The sequence below is a fragment of the Scyliorhinus torazame genome, chromosome 4, assembly GCF_047496885.1.
Source record: "Scyliorhinus torazame isolate Kashiwa2021f chromosome 4, sScyTor2.1, whole genome shotgun sequence".
In the NCBI taxonomy this organism is placed as follows: domain Eukaryota; kingdom Metazoa; phylum Chordata; class Chondrichthyes; order Carcharhiniformes; family Scyliorhinidae; genus Scyliorhinus; species Scyliorhinus torazame.
In genome coordinates, this window is record NC_092710.1 from 181261648 (window position 1) to 181281173 (window position 19526).

Below are 19526 nucleotides of genomic sequence, written 5' to 3' on the forward strand. Positions count from 1 at the left end.
CTCACACATAAGGTTGAGGCATTCACCCTCCGCAGCACCTCACACCACAATCCCTCCTCTAATACTGTCCCCAACTCCTCTTTCCACTTGATCGTAATCCCCTCCATGGACACATTATCCCCCTCCAGAATCTCCCATAAATCGCCGAGATGACCGTTCTTCCAGTTCACCCACTGACAACACCTCCTCCGACAACGAAGAGGCGGACGCTGTCGGAAAGACCTTCTTCGCAAAGTTCCGCTCCTGCATGTACCGAAAGCTCTCCTCCAGGCCAGTCCAAACTTCTCATTCAACTCCTCTAAGCTCACAAACCGCCCTCCCAGAAACACCTCCCTGACCCTGAACCTCGCATCTATCCTCCTCGGCTCGAATTTGTGATTCCCCCTGATCGGCATCAACCTCAACCCCGCTCCCAACCTGACGATCTGCCGGAATTGTTTCCAAATTTTCAACATAGCGACTACCACAGGACTTCCCGAATACTTCCCTGGAGCTAACGGGAGCAACGCCATTGCCAGCATCCGCAACCCAACCCCTTAAAAGAGCCCGCCTTCATCCTTACCCACAAAGCCTCCACCTCCCTATTCCAACTCCGTATCTTCTCCACATTCCCCGCCCAGTAATAATACATCAGATTCGGGAGGCCTAATCCACCCAACTGCCGTCCCCTCTGAAGTACCACCTTCCCCGCCCAAATTAACGAAGAAACCAGCCTATCCATCTCCTTGAAAAACGCCTTGGTCAAAAAGGTCAGCAGGCACTGAAATAAAAACAAAAACTGTGGCAAAATGCTCATCTTACCTGCCTGCACCCGACCTGCCAACGATAGCGGAAAATTATCCCACCGCAACTAATCTGCTTTCACCCTCTCCACCAAGCTCGAAAAATAAATTTCCGAAGACCTGCCCAATCCCGGGCCACCTAAATGAGAAGGACACTAAGGAAATTCGGCATGTCCACAGTGATGCTTACCAATTTTTGCAGGTGCACCATAGAACGCATCCTATTTGGCTGCAACATAGCCTGGTATGGAAACTGCTCGGCCCAAGACCGTAAGAAACTACAGATAGTCGTGAACTCAGCCCAGTCCATCACACGAACCCGCCTCCATCCATTGTCTCTATCTACACCTCCCGCTGCCTTGGGAAATCAGGCAGATTCTTCAAAGACCCCTCGCACCCGGCTTATTCTCTCTCCCAACTTCTTCTATTGGGCAGGAGATACGAAGTCTGAGAACACGCACAAACAGATTCAAAAACAGTTTCTTCCCTGCTGTTACCAGACTCCTAAACGACCCTCTTATGTACTGATCTGATCTCTTCACATATCTTCTCTACTGAGTAGTATTACACTCCTGTATGCTTTACCCAAAGCCTGTGTCTATGTATTTACATTATGTATTTATGTATGTCCTATGTTTTTTCATGTATGGAATGATCTGTCTGGACTGTAAGCAGAACAATACTTTTCACTGTACCTCGGTACACATGACAATAAAACAAATACAAATACAATCAACTCATGGGTATCAAGATTCAGAATGGCAGCCAGTGTTTCATAAACCCCACGTCATCCCAATTGGGGACATATATGCTAACCAACACCACCAACTCCCCTCCAACGCACCTGTTACAATCATGTACCTACCCCCGAGATCCGCCAAAACCGTCTCAATCTGGAACCTCACTCGCTTGCCCACCAGAATGACCGCCCCCTGGGCCCTATCAAAACCCCCCAAGTGAAACACCTGGTTCGCCCACCCCTTCCTGAGCCTCATCTGGTCCTTCACCTTCAGATGGGTCTCCTGGAGAATCACCACATGATCTTTCAAACTCTTCAAACTGCGAGAAAACTCGTGCTCTCTTCACTGGTCCCCCCAACCCTCACACGTTCCACATCACTATTCTGACCAGGGCCTCTCAGCATCCCCCCAGCACCATCCCTTCTATCCACATATTTTACTACCCCAGGTGCCGCCCCATCCGGCGGGACCCACCCTATCCTCTAGTCACCGTCAACCCCAACCCCCCTTCTCAAAATCCCACCAACTGCTTCTTCTTGCAAACACCTCAATCCCATCCCCCCACCAATCACACCTCCAAGCCCATCGAAACCTGCCCAGGCAGGCTTCAATGACCGCAGCCCCACCCTCACAACACTCCAGTTCACTAGCCCACCTTTGTTTGCTAGCGAGGTGACCCCTACCAGAGCTCCCTCCTCCTCCCTGAAACACAAGCAGCAATCCGATCCCCCATGTCCAAAATCCTACAAACCCCAATTCAGGGGCAATTTAGCCTGGCCAATTCACCTACCCTGCACATTTTTTTGGGTTGTGGGGGTGAGATCCACGCAGACACAAGGAGAATGTGTAAACTCCACATGGACAGTGACCCGGGGCCGGGATCAAACCAGAGTCCTCAGCGCCGTAAGGCAGCAGCGATAACCACTGCGCCACCATGCTGCCAACCAGTGAAAAAAACAAAGAAAAAAGATCCCCATTCACACCATTAAAGTCCATATCTAAACTCATCTTAGTCCCAGTCCTTCAGCCTTCACGAACCCCTCCACCTCCTCCACCACCTCAAAATAAAAGTCCTTCAAATTGTGCGTCACTCTCAGCTTTGCTGGGTAGATCACTCCAAATCTCATGTTACTGCTGTACAGTCCTGCCGTAACCCGACCAAAGGCCTTCTCATCAACTCCTCCGTAAGATCCTGGTAGATATGTATGCCAACACCTTCCCACTTCACCTCTCGTTTCTGCTTCACCCAACTCAAAACATTCTCCTTCACCTGGTAGCCATGGAAGCAGACTATTACAGCCCTCAGTGGCTCATTCGTTTTAGACTTCAGTTGGAGAGACCGATTGGCCCTGCTCAACTCGTAGAGGGAGAGCTCTTCCCCCTCCCCCCATGAACTTGGTGAACATATCCACAATGTAATCGGTCGGCCTCCAGACCCTCGGGCAAGCCAATGATCCTGAAATTCTGTCTCCGCGACCTGTTTTCCAGATCCTCCAATTTGGCTCTTAGCCTTTTATTGAACTCCACCACCCTCGTAGCTCCTCACCCGAGGTGAACTGGTTGCTATGCTACGACAATGCCTCCTGCACCCACTTCATCCTCTCTCCTTGCTCCTGCATCTCCATCAACGTCTTCTTCAAAGCCACCTTTATGGGGCAAGCATCTCCTCCATCCACTTCTTGAGCGAGTTCATCATCTCTTTCCAATGCAACTCTAGATGTTTGGCTAACAGCTTTTCAAACTCCCCCGTTATCACTTCAGTCAGAGCCTCAATCATAATTGGTGCGGTCCCACCTGACGAACCAGTACCTGACATCTTCCTCCTGCTGGACTCACAGCAGCACTCGCCGGCTGGATTCACAGCAGCACTCGCTCTTCCCCTTCCTTCCCTGGCCTTCCTTCTGGAACTTTGACATTCCACCAATTCCTTAGAACTTCCCACAACAGATCTTCCAACAAGTATCCCTGAGACCAGGCATAAAGATCCAAAAATTGAAGACTCTGGCAGGAGTCATTCAACCTTCACCTACATGCCGCCACCGGATGTTCTCTTTCCCTTACTTAACACCACAGGATATCTATGTCTTGCTTCCTTGACAGCAATTTGTCATTTGTCTCCTGGGGTAGCCTCAATTCCCATTCTTTTCCAGATTCGCTGTTTAAATACCTTCCTCCTTTTCTCTCTGTAGAACATAAATGTTAATTAATTAATCTTACTTGCACCAAATTTAGGGCCCCATTTTCTTCCATATCCTATAACAGTTTTATTAAAAACTTTTTTTCCCAGGACCCACTTTTACCAACTGGCTGACCTTCGCGACCCACACAGGCCAACCTTCGCAACATACCATTTTTCCCTCCCTTTAATATGACAGATAGAGACTTCCGGGTGCGGCGATGACCAGCTGAGTCGCACGTTTCGGCAGCTCCCGGTGGAACGGACTTTTGGGCTCTTGATAGGAGCCCCAACGGCAATTTTAACGGCTAAAAACACCGTGCGGTAAACCAGAAGGGTGTTCCCCCTGGACACGGATGGAAAAAGGAGAGGAAAGTGGCCGGATTGCAGCGGATCCTTTGGAACAACGGCAAGGAAGGCAAGCAGAAACCAAGATGGCGTCGGAAGGTGGCAGTTTCATATGGGGCCCTGAACAACAAGAGTTCTTGAAACGCTGCGTGGAGGAGATAAAAAAGGAAATGAAGAAAGAGTTGTTGGCCCCGATATTACAGGCGATTGAAGGGCTGAAAGAGGAACAAAAGACCCAGGAGCAGGAGCTTCGGGTCGTGAAGGCGAAAGCAGCAGAGAATGAGAACGATATACAGGGCCTGGTGGTGAAGTCGGAGATACAGGAGGCACACCAGAAACGATCTGTGGAGAGGTTGGAGGCACTGGAAAACAACGCAAGGAGGAACAACTTGAGGATTCTTGGCCTTCCTGAAGGTGTGGAGGGGGCGGACGTCGGGGCATATGTGAGCACGATGCTGCACTCGTTAATGGGAGCGGAGGCCCCGACGGGTCCGTTGGAGGTGGAGGGAGCATACCGAGTTATGGTGCGAGGATCGAGAGCAGGAGAAACTCCCAGAGCCATAGTGGTGAGATTCCTCCGTTTTAAGGATAGAGAAATGGTCCTTAGATGGGCGAAGAAAACTCGGTGTAGTAAATGGGAGAACGCGGTGATCCGCGTTTATCAAGATTGGAGTGCGGAGGTGGCGAGAAGGAGGGCGAGCTTTAATCGGGCCAAAGCGGTACTTCACAAAAAGAAGATAAAATTTGGAATGCTGCAACCGGCAAGACTGTGGGTCACATATCAAGGGAGGCACCACTACTTTGAAACGGCGGATGAAGCGTGGACTTTTATTGTAGAAGAAAAATTGGAATGATTGGATTATGAAAATGAACGTTTGGACAAAGTGGTGGGGCGAATGGGGGGGGGGGCGAAGAGGGGTTTTATGTTTTAATCCTGCTGTATGGTAACTTTTCTTTCTCCCACAGGTGGTGATGGGGGGAGGTGGGGAGGGAGAGGAGATGGGGCGTTGGCCATGGGAGGCGGGGCCGAGGGAGAGGCGCGGGCTTGGTTCCCGCGCTATGATAATTATGGCGGGAATAGAGAAGCAGGAAGGAGGGGGCGTCGCACGGTGCGAGCCGTGATCACGGGGGGAAGCCGAGGTCAGCCAGAGTTTGCTGACTTCTGGGAGCAACATGGGGGGAGTAATTACGCTAGCGGGGGGTCTAGCAGGGGGGGGGGGGAGGGGGGAATTACTGGGTTGCTGCTGCTGGGGAAAGGGGGGAGTGGGTACAGGAAAGGATGGGCGGGGGGGCACCGTCTGGGAGAGATACAGCTGCGTGGGAACTGGGTGAGAAGCTGGAAAAAGATGATGGCTAACCGGCAAGGGGGGGGGGTGGGAAGCCCCCCAACTCAGCTGATCACGTGGAACGTGAGGGGGCTTAACGGGCCGATAAAGAGGGCACGAGTACTCGCACACCTTAAGAAACTTAAAGCAGATGTGGTTATGCTACAGGAAACGCACCTGAAACTGATAGACCAGGTTAGGTTGCGCAAAGGATGGGTGGGGCAGGTGTTCCATTCGGGGCTGGATGCGAAAAACAGGGGGGTGGCTATATTAGTGGGGAAGCGGGTAATGTTCGAGGCGAAGACTATAGTGGCGGATAACGGGGGCAGATACGTGATGGTGAGTGGCAAATTACAGGGAGAGATGGTGGTTTTGGTAAACGTGTATGCCCCGAACTGGGACGATGCCAACTTTATGAGGCGAATGCTAGGACGCATCCCAGACCTAGAGACCGGAAAGCTGATAATGGGGGGAGACTTTAACACGGTGTTGGAACCAAGGCTGGATAGGTCGAAGTCCAGGACTGGTAGGAGGCCGGCAGCAGCCAAGGTGCTTAAGGATTTTATGGAGCAGATGGGAGGGGTGGACCCGTGGAGATTCAGTAGACCTAGGAGTAAGGAGTTCTCGTTTTTCTCCTATGTCCATAAAGTCTATTCACGCATAGACTTTTTTGTGTTGGGTAGGGCATTGATCCCGAGGGTGAGGGGAACGGAATATACGGCTATAGCCATTTCGGATCATGCCCCACACTGGGTAGACTTGGAGATAGGGGAGGAAACAAGAGGGCGCCCACCCTGGAGAATGGACATGGGACTAATGGCGGATGAGGGGGTGTGCCTAAGGGTGAGGGGATGCATTGAAAAGTACTTGGAACTCAATGACAATGGGGAGGTTCAGGTGGGAGTGGTCTGGGAGGCGTTGAAGGCGGTGGTTAGGGGGGAGCTGATATCAATAAGGACACATAAAGGGAAGCAGGAGAGTAAGGAACGGGAGCGGTTGCTGCAAGAACTTTTGAGGGTGGATAGACAATATGCGGAAGCACCGGAGGAGGGACTGTACAGGGAAAGGCAAAGGCTGCATGTGGAATTTGACTTGCTGACTACAGGCACTGCAGAGGCACAATGGAGGAAGGCGCAGGGTGTACAGTATGAATATGGAGAGAAGGCGAGCAGATTGCTGGCACACCAATTGAGGAAAAGGGGAGCAGCGAGGGAAATAGGGGGGGTGAGGGACGAGGAAGGAGAGACGGAGCGGGGAGCGGAGAGAGTGAACGAAGTGTTCAAGACATTTTATAAAAAATTGTATGAAGCTCAACCCCCGGATGGGAGGGAGAGAATGATGGATTTTTTGGATCGGCTGGAAATTCCCAAGGTGGAAGAGCAGGAAAGGGTGGGACTGGGAGCACAGATCACGGTAGAAGAAGTGGTGAAAGGAATTAGGAACATGCAGACGGGAAAGGCCCCGGGACCGGACGGATTCCCAGTTGAATTTTACAGAAAATATTTGGACTTGCTCGCCCCGGTACTGACGAGGACCTTTAACGAGGCAAAGGAAAGGGGACAACTGCCCCCGACTATGTCAGAAGCAACGATATCGCTTCTCTTAAAGAAGGAAAAGGATCCGCTACAATGCGGGTCCTACAGACCAATTTCCCTCCTCAATGTGGATGCCAAGGTCCTGGCCAAGGTAATGGCAATGAGAATAGAGGAATGTGTCCCGGGGGTGGTTCATGAGGACCAAACTGGGTTTGTGAAGGGGAGACAGCTGAACACGAATATACGGAGGCTGTTAGGGGTAATGATGATGGCCCCACCAGAGGGTGAAACGGAGATAGTAGTGGCGATGGATGCCGAGAAAGCATTTGATAGAGTGGAATGGGATTATCTGTGGGAGGTGTTGAGGAGATTTGGTTTTGGAGAGGGGTATGTTAGATGGGTGCAGCTGTTGCATAGGGCCCCAGTGGCGAGTGTGGTCACGAATGGACGGGGATCGGCATATTTTCGGCTCCATAGAGGGACAAGGCAGGGATGTCCTCTGTCCCCATTACTGTTTGCACTGGCGATTGAGCCCCTGGCGATAGCGCTGAGAGGTTCCAAGAGATGGAGGGGAATACTTAGGGGAGGAGAAGAACACCGGGTATCTTTATATGCGGATGATCTGCTACTATATGTGGCGGATCCAGCGGAGGGGATGCCAGAAATAATGCGGATACTTGGGGAGTTTGGGGATTTTTCAGGGCATAAATTGAACATGGGGAAGAGTGAGCTGTTTGTGGTGCATCCAGGGGAGCAGAGTAGAGAAATAGAAGACCTACCGTTGAGGAAGATAACAAGAGACTTTCGTTACCTGGGGATCCAGATAGCTAAGAATTGGGGCACATTGCACAGGCTAAATTTGACGCGGTTGGTGGAACAGATGGAGGAAGATTTCAAGAGATGGGATATGGTAGCATTGTCAATGGCAGGGAGGGTGCAGGCGGTTAAGATGGTGGTCCTCCCGAGATTCCTCTTTGTGTTTCAGTGCCTCCCGGTGGTGATCACGAAGGCTTTTTTCAAAAGGATAGAAAAGAGTATCATGGGTTTTGTTTGGGCCGGGAAGACTCCGAGAGTGAGGAAGGGATTCTTACAGCGTAGTAGGGATAGGGGGGGGCTGGCACTACCGAGCCTAAGTGAGTATTATTGGGCCGCTAATATTTCAATGGTGAGTAAGTGGATGGGAGAGGAGGAAGGAGCGGCGCGGAAGAGATTAGAGAGGGCGTCCTGTAGGGGGACCAGCCTGCAGGCTATGGTGACAGCCCCATTGCCGTTCTCACCAAGGAACTATACCACGAGTCCGGTGGTGGTAGCTACACTGAAGATTTGGGGACAGTGGAGACGACATAGGGGAAAGACCGGAGCATTGGGGGGGTCCCCGATAAGAAACAACCATAGGTTTGCCCCGGGGGGAATGGATGGGGGATATGGAATGTGGCAAAGAGCAGGTATAACGCAATTGAAAGATCTATTTGTGGATGGGAAGTTCGCGAGTCTGGGAGCGCTGACTGAGAAATATGGGTTGCCCCAAGGGAATGCATTCAGGTACATGCAATTGAGGGCTTTTGCAAGGCAACAGGTGAGGGAATTCCCGCAGCTCCCGACACAAGAGGTGCAGGACAGAGTCATCTCGAAGAAATGGGTGGGGGACGGTAAGGTGTCGGATATATATAGGGAAATGAGGGATGAAGGGGAGACTATGGTGGACGAACTAAAAGGGAAATGGGAAGAAGAGCTAGGGGAGGAGATCGAGGAGGGGCTGTGGGCAGATGCCCTAAACAGGGTAAACTCGTCGTCCTCGTGCGCCAGGCTAAGCCTGATTCAGTTTAAGGTATTACACAGGGCACATATGACTGGAACACGGCTCAGTAAATTTTTCGGGGTGGAGGATAGGTGTGCGAGGTGCTCGAGAAGCCCAGCAAATCATACCCATATGTTTTGGTCATGCCCGGCACTACAGGGGTTTTGGATGGGGGTGACAAAGGTGCTTTCGAAAGTAGTAGGAGTCCGGGTCGAACCAAGCTGGGGGTTGGCTATATTTGGGGTTGCACAAGAGCCGGGAGTGCAGGAGGCGAGAGAGGCCGATGTTTTGGCCTTTGCGTCCCTAGTAGCCCGGCGCAGGATATTGCTAATGTGGAAAGAAGCCAAGCCCCCGGGGGTGGAGACCTGGATAAATGATATGGCGGGGTTCATAAAGTTAGAGCGGATTAAGTTCGTCCTAAGGGGGTCGGCTCAAGGGTTTACCAGGCGGTGGCAACCGTTCGTCGAATATCTTGCGGAAAGATAGATGGGGGAAAAAAGAAGGCAGCAGCAGCAGCCCAGGACTTGGGGGGTGGGGGGGTGTGTGTGGCCTGAGACAAGGCAGTTGCCAATTAGGGCTCGTTTTTATTTTTGTTATTTAATATTTATTTATTTGTTATTGTTTTCTTTTGTTCTTGTTTAAATAAAAAAGGTCATTATTATCTGTATTGTTATAATGTTGTGTAAAGGATGCACAATGTACTGTGTTGGTTGACCAAAAATTTTCAATAAAATATTATTTTAAAAAAAATAAAAAAAATATGACAGATAAGCCTGCTTGGTCCTCACAATCTCACTCCAACCAGGTTCACAGGAGGAGAGGGCAATATGCATATCAGGTGCAGTACTCAGCCGATTCCTTTGTGCTGTCTTCATCTTCGTGAGGACGGAAAATTCAACCTTGCAATGTAGGCTGTTGTGAAGGGCAATAGCAAGAAAATGCTATTTTTACTTAGCACTGGATACTCCTCGGAGATGCTACTACAGAATGCTGACAGCCTCATGGACTTGTGGCGTGTTTTTAATTGCTGAAACAGGGGAGGCTCAGAAGTTTAATCTCTTTATTTGGAGTCGGCTGTAAGTTAATAATTGACTCTGGGGCCAACGCAAAACACATCTCTTCTCTTTCAAAATCTGAAACTTCTCTGGAAAGTAGCAACAAAAACTGTTGATCAGCGCAGCCAGATGCGACTGAATAAGGCTTGCCAGTCTATGGACACTGTGTTGTAGCAGTGTGGGGAACAGATAGTAGTTTGGCCTTGTACTCACATTTGCCAAACTTTTAATGACTTTTGGAAAGCAACTACTTCTTCACAGTGCCGAAAGCAATCATCATCCTTCCCTGGCAATTTAAGGTTCAGTTTGTTTAGAATTGAAAAGATGCCTGCAAGGTAAGACATTGTTAGCATCCAATTCTCATTTGTCAGTTCTTCCCCGCATATAACATGCACGGGCTTTCATCCGGATTTGCATTGGCACAATTATAAAATAAATCAATTTTATACTATTTTGGTCCCGATTTCAGTTTCTTCTCAGTAGGTTGTTCACCAGAGACCCTGGAGCTCTGTATATAGCTCACACGAGCACTACTTTGTCCTGCCGTGGACTCTCCTGAGAAGCTCACACTAGCACTACTTTGTCCTGCCGTGGACTCTCCTGAGAAGCTCACACTAGCACTACTTTGTCCTGCTGTGGACTCTCCTGTGCAGCTCTCTTCAGCAGATTCAGCTGCGATATCCTGGTCCTCTCTCCCTTATAACAAAATAATCCATTTTCAGTTCTTCACAGTCCTGTTGCTTGCTTGCTTGCAGCTAAAAAATGGAGAAATCCCTCTTCTGTGATTTCACACCAAAAGCACGATGTACAGGGCGCATGACTTCAGTGTACGTGCTGGACACAAGACCTGCTCTCTGCCACCGCCTCTGGTGGAAAGACTGCATCGTTCACATTTAAAACCCGATTGCGGACGACATTCTCAACTTAAAAGCCAGTCGTGGTTGGCATTCTTAAAAGGTGGTCGCGGCCATTGGGCACTTTTCCCGTGATCAGGAACGCCGCGACTGATCACCCCGTGACCCTATCCGACATATCTCGTCCGCAGGTCACAATCCGTAGTTTGAAAAATCCTGCTCTATAATATTCCCCCTCTTTAGGTCATTAGACAGTACATATTTGTACGGTGTAAACAATTTAACACTGATTAACACTTGCTGCAATGCATTCCAAATGCTGATAACTTAGGGTGACAGAGCTTCTTCCAATCTTCCTTTTGTGTATCTTGCATTTATCTTCAGAACATACCCTCTGCATGTAAACTCAGCATGGAAGTAAGGGCATTAGTTATCATTTAAGAGTGTGTTCAAACAGGACAAATTTCCAGAATGTAACAGGTAAGCAGAAATTTACCTGCAGTGCCCACGGGTCTTCTTGGTTTGTTGAATATTTGGTCACCTGGGTTGTGTGGCGTAAATACATCCTGTCCTTGTCTTGCCAAAACTGGGTCATATTCCTTTCCATCATAGTTTGCATCAAATAATTTCTTAAACCACTGAACAAATTCAAAATTGTCTTGGAACTTTCCTTTCACTAATCTTTCGACCGGAATAATCTGAAAACAAAAACAAGAACTACATTTCTTGTCCAATCTTGTGAGTTCTTATTCTTCAAATTAAACTATCCTCCATATACCTGTGAGATAGAAGAAATCTATTACATTTTTCAATGAAAAATATTACCTAGGATTTGATTGTCTGTTTTTACTAAGATGTATAACTATTCAATTATTTTATTTCAACAAATAATAATTGAGTCAAACTTACCAATTATAACATTTTACCTTGTATTGATGTTTTGCTTACACAGTTCAAGCTATGCTTGTTAAAAGACACAGAAACTAGCCCCCCAACATAAAAAAAGAGCAGTGGCAAATTGCATAAAGCATGTGTAAAGCAAAGAGTAAGATGAGAAATTGAACATAGAGAAATGAGAAGAATTTCAAAGAATAGTCCTCATCAAAAAGGTGTGAAACGTGAAGTTTAGACTTTAAAAAGAGGTAAATACATTTGGGGATGAAGACTCATCAGTGAGTATAAATAATTTACTGGAATTTTGAAATGAAATGTATAATGTCCTCCATACGAGGTTCTAAAATTAGACTGGTGGTTTGAAAACCTGTTTGCCATAAAAGGGAGATGGCGACTAATGAGAAGTATTGTTTGGGAAACAAAGATGTGTAGAGTCCCACGGGGACATGTTCTACGACTTAAATGATAAATGGATACCTCTGGCAATATTACAAACATTTCAATGTATGTGACCATATGAGTACTTTATTGCACACGGATTACATTCCAAGGATTCGAGCAAACTAATACTTTATTTTCTTCGCCTACAATTTTCTGAGTTTCTCTACTAGGTCGTCCTGGCCTGAAAGTAATGACAGGCTGGAGTACCAGTGGCCTGGAGGAGTTTCTTCATTTGTGAGTCTAAATGGTGAGTGGCAGTGCACCGGTCAACTGGGTAAGTGGGAGTAAAAAGGTCAAAGGAGGACAAAAGCAGCCTCTTCTTGATTTTTATATGGGCTAATTCCAAAAGCCCACTTGGGCTGAAAATCAAATCTCAAGCTGAACAACGAGAATATTTTTCCTTTAACAAATAGTGGATGCTACCAAATGCGAAGCTAATTCCTTTTAAGGAAAAAAACAACAGCGAGTTAAGCATCTGGTTAAAATATGGGATTTTTAAAAAAAAATTTAGAGTACCCAATTCATTTTTTCCAATTAAGGGGCAATTTAGTGTGGCCAATCCACCTAGCCGGCACATCTTTGGGTTGTGGGGGCGAAACCCACGCAAACACGGGGAGAATGTGCAAACTCCACACGGACATCGAACCTGGGACCTCAGCGCAACAGGGCTAACCCACTGCGCCTCGTGCTGCCCTAAATATGGGATTGATAATAAGGGCTTAGAGCAGAGATTTACACATGTACCAAACAAGCTGCTCTTCTAGTGGGTCAAAATGACTGGCTTATTAAACAAAATTGTATGCCTTCGTCATACTTGGAATAATATTCTGAAACTTTATTCTGCCCACAATTTGATTTTATTCCATACTTTGTTACTGTTCTTATATCAATGTAATCCCCAGGATGGTAGGAGATATATTCAAATACTGATCAATTTTGTATTATGGATTTGCTCTTTCGTTTGACTGGTATATGTGCATGGTGTAGGGATTAATAATTTAAACAAATGCTTCAAATGTAGCAGCACCACATCATTCATCCGGTTTACTTCAAAAGTACAGGAGCAGGAAAGGAAGAACGATGAGATAGTGACGCAATCTGAAGCTCAACTGCATGAGACAAATATAGAGTAAGATTTATCTTTCAATTTTTTCCTCACTTCCATTTCCTGATCACCAGAGATTGTGTCGTCAACAATATAGGACCCAATCCCACCCTTAATCTAAATAAAATTTAAAGTGCACAATTCTTTTTTCCCCCAATTAAGGGACAATTTAGCGTCGCCAATCCATCTACCTGTACATCTTTGGGTTGTGGGGGTGAAACCCACACAGACATGGGGAGAATGTGCAAACTCCACATGCATAGTGACTCGCGGCTGGGACGAACCCGGATCTCGGCGGCGTGATGCAGCAGTGCTAACCGCTGCATCACCGTGCAGCCTATTTGTGCCAGACTTAAGTCACATTTTTGCCAAACAGGGTAAGGATGATAGGTGTCCTATCTTTAAGGGCATTACTGAACCAGTTAGATTTTAATGGCTCTCTGGCAGCTTCCTGGCCACTTTTACTGACACCAGTTTCAATTTCCAGCTTTTTATTTATTTAAAAAATGAGTCTAAATTCACAAACTTCAATATATGCACAAACATGCTCTGAATGACTCATCCAGCAACATAACCACTATGATATTGTACCCGTGTGATCCACACCTAACAAAACAATTCCTTACCGTAATTACTGAATAAAGAACTTCAATTTATGACCATCAACATTCTCCTTGCCGAGCACAAAATAGTTATCAGTAATACACTAACGCTACATTGGAGTGTTATGTTAAATTGCAATTGAATCAGGTATTCATTCAAAGGTTACTACCTATTGTAAAAATCCTTTGTATTTATTTCAACATGTGTCGAGACAAACAGATCACCCATCATATTTAACTCAGGTAGTCCCAGTCTGGTGTGATTACGGTAATTTTGCCAGTGATTCTAAAAAAAAAATCCAATTTGGCAAATCCAAATAATTAAAGCTGCTTCTAACCTCTGAAAACAATTGTAACTAATTCTACATTTCAATCATATAACAGCTACCTTTAAGATACACATTAGGATAGAAGAACACAAGTAGGTCATTCAGTCCCTTGAGAATGTTTTGCCAGTCTATTAGATCATGGTGGATGCAAGGCGGGTGGCACAGTAGCACAGTGGTTAGCACTGTTGCTTCACAGCATCAGGGTCCCGGGTTCGATTTCCACTTGGGTCACTGTCTGTGGAGTCTGCCCATTTTTCCCGTATCTGCGTGGGTTTCCACCGGGTGCTCCGGTTTCCTCCCAGAAGTCCCAAAAAGACGTGCTCGTTAGGTGAATTGGACATTCTGAATTCTCCCTCAGTGTATCCGAACAGGCGCCGGAGTGTGGCGACTAGGGGCTTTTCACAGTAACTTCATTGCAATGTTAATGTAACCCTACTTGTGACACTAATAAAGATTATTAGACTGCATATATGTAATCTATACTATGCATACATATGCATATGTAAATGTCGCCACAGGAACATAAACTGCTCGCCCCTTTGAGAGAGCTGACTGGTGGTGATTTAACCTGAGGGTCACCATGCTTCAGGCAAGGGGCAGGCTGAGCCTTCCTGAATAACCTCAGTCTGTATGAGTATTGAACCCGAGCTGTTTCCGTTGTTCCGGATCACAAATCAGCCATCCAACCAGCTGAGCTAACCGTACCCCGTCAGCTCTCAAAGAGGTGAACCTATGGTCCTCTGGGACTGCGGTGCCATATGTATATGCTGTGTGTGTGTGTGTGTGTGTGTGTGTGTGTATATATATACCACATACACATATATAGATAAATAAATGGGCAATATTTCAGCTAATTGCAAGACAGTAATCCATTTGAGCAATTTAAGTGCATTGAAAAGATAAAGACTGACATCACTGAATGGCATTTCCCAATTTTTGAAACAGCGCACTTTTCCATTGCTATTGGATTGTGTGAAGTAAGATGACGTACCTTGGCATTGTCTTCCTCATGATTTCAATGGAGTTTATCCATCACATACAGATGAATCAGGTCTGTCATCCAATGGGGGAAATCACAGGACTCTGTCCTTTTAAAAATGTTCTTCGCAACAGCCATGTGATCTCCCTCACTCCCACACTGTATACAAGTCAGCGATCCCGATTCCCTCCTTAGGTATTTGTGATGGGGGTGGCTGAAAGAAGACCGAGGTGATACAACGAAGGAGAAATTAAACAAAATTAACAACCAACCTCCAAGCACTCCAAATCAGTACGAAGACAGTGGGGAAGGAAGACTGAAGCTCTTTATGTGGAGGATAAATGCACTTAAAGAATGAGGAAGAACCAATACCAAAGGTAGGTCATCATATTTGCTTCCTCATTTTTATCCTCCAGGTACAAGCAATTATATCATGGTAGTAGCAAAAACGGAGATGGGCAATTCTGTGATTTGACTTAGACCAGCTGAGAGAACAGATGTGGCAAAGGTTGTATTTTCCTTAGCAGATATATCCAAACAGCAATGTTTAGGAATATCTTGAAGCTCTTCAAAGTAGCTGCCTTAAAGCTAATCCCTCTCAAAATCAATCCAGTAAGTAGTCATAGACTCAGCAAAATAATCTTTAATTCTGCTTGTAAGTTGCCAAACCAACCAATGAAATATGACAGAGAAATACATTCCATTACCCACTCACAATATACAGCTTGGAGGCTAATGCACTTGAGTTACATCAAAGAAGAAAGTAATTATCTAGGACGACAACTCCTTGATCCAATCCATTTTAATTGCAACCCGTGTTAAAATATTAACAGTGAAAGCTGCGATCAACTTCTAAGGAACACAATGGGGCAGAAATTCTGTCAGCAGAATGAGAGAAATAAATTTCTGAAACAAGTTTTCATAAAAAATATGAAGGAGATCCAAGAATGGCTGCACTTGAATGCCAAAGTACAATGGTTGCAGCACCAAAACACGTTATTCAGACACTTGTCTTACGTAAATGAGCGCCATGAGACCAACTGTTTCTGCCGCAAGGAATTTGATCTCAAGAGTAAAGAAATGCGCAAAGTTTAAGTAAGTAAGGGCAGCATGGTGGCGCAGTGGTTAGCATTGCTGCCTCATGGTGCCAAGATTCCAGGTTCAATTCTGGCTCTGGGTCACTGTCCCAAAGATGTGCAGGGTAGGTGGTTTGGCCACGCTAAATTACCCCTTAATTGGAAAAAATGAATTGGGTACTCTAAGTTTATAAAAAAAAGTTTAAGGAAATAAAAGGATTATCACAAGCTGATTATAAAACTCTCTACGTTGAGGATAAAATACATTTAAAGAATGAAGAACCACCGATACCAGTGGTATAAAAACCTCATATTCACATGATCTGAAAACACCATTGACTGCTTTCAGATAGTGAATCAACTTGGGAAATGGGCCTAGCCCCGCTCATTAATACTGCAGGAATTTTCTAAATACATGAGAGGTGCCACGCAGAATGGCCAGTAACACAAATACCAAACATGTAGAATGTCTCTAAACAGAATGAGACTGACACCTAATTTGTTAAATAGTTCATAACTTGTCTCCTCAGATTCTCAAACAGCTGTGCGCAAGTTGAATCCTCAAAAAACGTATATCACTTGTAGATGGACAAATTTCACTCAATACTTTTGAGTGGTCATCTGTATTTGTAAGCTGCAGAGTATTCATATTTTGGCAGGGTTTCCATTCTTTATCTACTTGAAGAACATTAGAGATGACTCTGCATTAGATTTTCTGGGCTTACACAGTTAGTCTCTTCGACTGAGGAAAGGAATCCAAATCTTTCCATGCCAAGTTATTGAATCCACAAAAGGATAGATGAAAAAAATCTTCTGTTTTCCATATATAGAAATGGCACATCAATAGGTCATAGCTCACTGTACAGTTCAGAATAGATAAGATGGTAATATGATTAAGCTCAAACAATATTTACCCTATGCACCAAGGATCTAAAAATCATTTGACCAAATTCAAAAAATTAAAATTGGATCACAGAACCGTGAGCTTTGAGATACACAAGCATTCCAGCTAAAATATGACAGAGCAGTGTTAGCTACTACTATATAAGATTACATGTGGGCACCAATGAAGTACCACTGACTTTTCAGCTTCTCAAGCCATGTCTGGGATAAAACAAACTAGGCCAATACTAACGCCTGATACTAACTTGTTAAAACCTGCTCACATTGTGGAAGATACTTATCAAAGTCTTAACAGGGGAGAGGTTCTCATTCAAAGAGGGTACAACTCCCTCAACATTGGTCTCAGAAAACCAATCAACTCGACAATCCCCATCTCAGATCCAACCTAAAGTGGGTTACTCAGGACTAAATATAATGTTCTTCCACATCTTAGGAAGCACCAGAAGTAATTTGTACTTCTAGTTAGGTTGGAATCTCAACTTCAAAATTTCAGTTAAGTAGAAGCCATTCTTTGGTCCAGAAATCTTTTCCAATGAGTCAGATTTTCTCAACAAATGCTTCTTGAAAACTAATTGTCATACTTCTTTTAGGGTGCTACACAGATGAAAGACAGGGAGCTGGATTCTCCATTATTGGGACTATGTCCCCACACCGGCGTCAAAACGGTGGAGTTTCATGCCAGAAAAACTGGCATGAAAGGACCACTAATTCCCAGCCCTGCATGGGGCTAGCAGGGACCCGGAGTAAATTTTGCAGCTTTTGTTACAGATACGGGCCCCCGCACTTCAGGGTCGGAGGCCGCACGTGCGCATGGTGGCGGCCGCGCCGTTCTCCATGGTGGACTCGGAGCGCGGAGCCAGACCCAAGAAAGAGACCCCCGATCCGCCGCGTGCCCAACCCTCAACCTCTGCATGACATTCCCCGGCTGCCAATAAGGCCCCCCTGGCCTCTGAAAATCCCTAACCTGGGCGGCCGCGGACTGAGTCCGCAGCTGCCACGTGTGTATCCCAAGCAGCTGGAGCACATTAGTTCCACGCCGCCCGGACTTCGGCTGTTCGGGGGCAGAGGATTGCTGAGCGGGCCTCTGGCAATGGTCCCAGGCGGCGCGGCGTACTCCCCGAGTACGCTGCTTTTCGGGGCACGCAGAATCGGTGAACCGCCGCCGGTCCCGATTTCTTGCGGAAACATCGATTCTCCGTCCGCGAATTCACTGCGAGAGTGCGGCGTTCCAGCCCAGTGAATCTGTTGCTTGAAATAGTTAATGATAAAATATATTACATTTAAATGAAGCAGTAAATGACATAACTGAAACTCAAATGTTTATCAGATTGAAGACGTTTAATAACTTGTTGCTGAGGGAAGGACAATAGTACGATACTGTTACTGCTGGTAAACAGAATGAGTAATAGGAGGGAACCTGGATCGAAGTTTTAGATATGCCAAAGGAATAAGTGAGATCTTCCAGCCGCTTGAGGAAGACACGAGGGAATCCTGTGATTTCTGTTGCAAGGTGACAGACCTGATACATCTGAATATAAAGTACATATGATGTAAGAAAAATGAACAGTATCTTTATTTTCCAACGGTGTAATGCCTTGATGAGCCATATGAAGCAAGAATTCACAAAATATTAGTTTTCTGCTGTTGCAAAGTTCCTAATTTTACATTATTTGGATAATTTTCTCAGTACTTCAACATATTTTGTCGATTATATACATTTAGAATCAGTCTATCACAAACCACAAAACCATGAAAGCTCCCAGGACTATACGAAAGAAAGACACTGTGGTGAATTCTCCGCCAGCGGGATTCTCCGTTCCAACGGCAGCGCACCACCGCCCCCAGGTTTCCCAGTGGCATGGAGCAGCTACAATGAGAAATCCCATTGGCCAGCGGCAGGAACGGAGAATACCACTGCCAGTGTCAGCTGTCAGCACAACCATTATGACAATTGGGGCTAAAGAATCTTCCTCTACGAAAGAATTAAACTCTTTCATCAATTTCAGGTAATATATTTTGTTAACAACTACATGAATGATTTATTTTTAAATATTTTTATTTGTTTTTTAACATTTTATATACAAAGCAAAACAACCCCCAACAAAAAGAATAGCAAAATAACCCCCACATCTACCTACCAACCCCCATATAACTCGAAGAATAACCCCCCCAGCAGCAGTTGACGATAACAAGCTCTTTAAAGTGAAGAATAAGTAGACCCCATCTCTTGTGGAACCTCTCAGTCGCCCCCTCAAGGGGAACTTCACCTTCTTTTTAAAAAAAATTTTTTTTTATTCTCCTCCTTTTTCACATTTTCTCCCACATTTACACCCATCAACAATAAACAATAATCAACAAGATATGTCAATCCCCATAATAACAACAATCCCATCCGCCCACCAACCCCCAAACCTCAACCCGCCTGTTTACATAAACAAATGACAAAAAGGAATCAGGGATTACCCGTAGTCACCCTTAATCTACACGGCTCTCCACCTTCCCCCCCCGCTCCAACCAACGCCACCCAGCCTCTAAGAGAGTACTGTACATGTTACCCCAAAGTTGTACCCCCCCCCCCCCCCCC

At 46.0% G+C, this 19526-nt stretch overlaps 1 protein-coding gene across 2 annotated transcripts in view; it reads right to left on the bottom strand.

Moving 5' to 3' along the window:
* The window catches only part of LOC140410622 (microtubule-associated protein RP/EB family member 3-like), a 222307-nt gene that overhangs the window by 93318 nt on the left and 109463 nt on the right, over positions 1-19526 (bottom strand). For both annotated transcript variants that reach the window (XM_072498937.1, XM_072498938.1), the window contains exon 4: positions 11110-11311. In XM_072498937.1, the coding sequence (XP_072355038.1) occupies positions 11110-11311 (202 nt within the window). The remainder of the gene's footprint in view (positions 1-11109; positions 11312-19526) is intronic.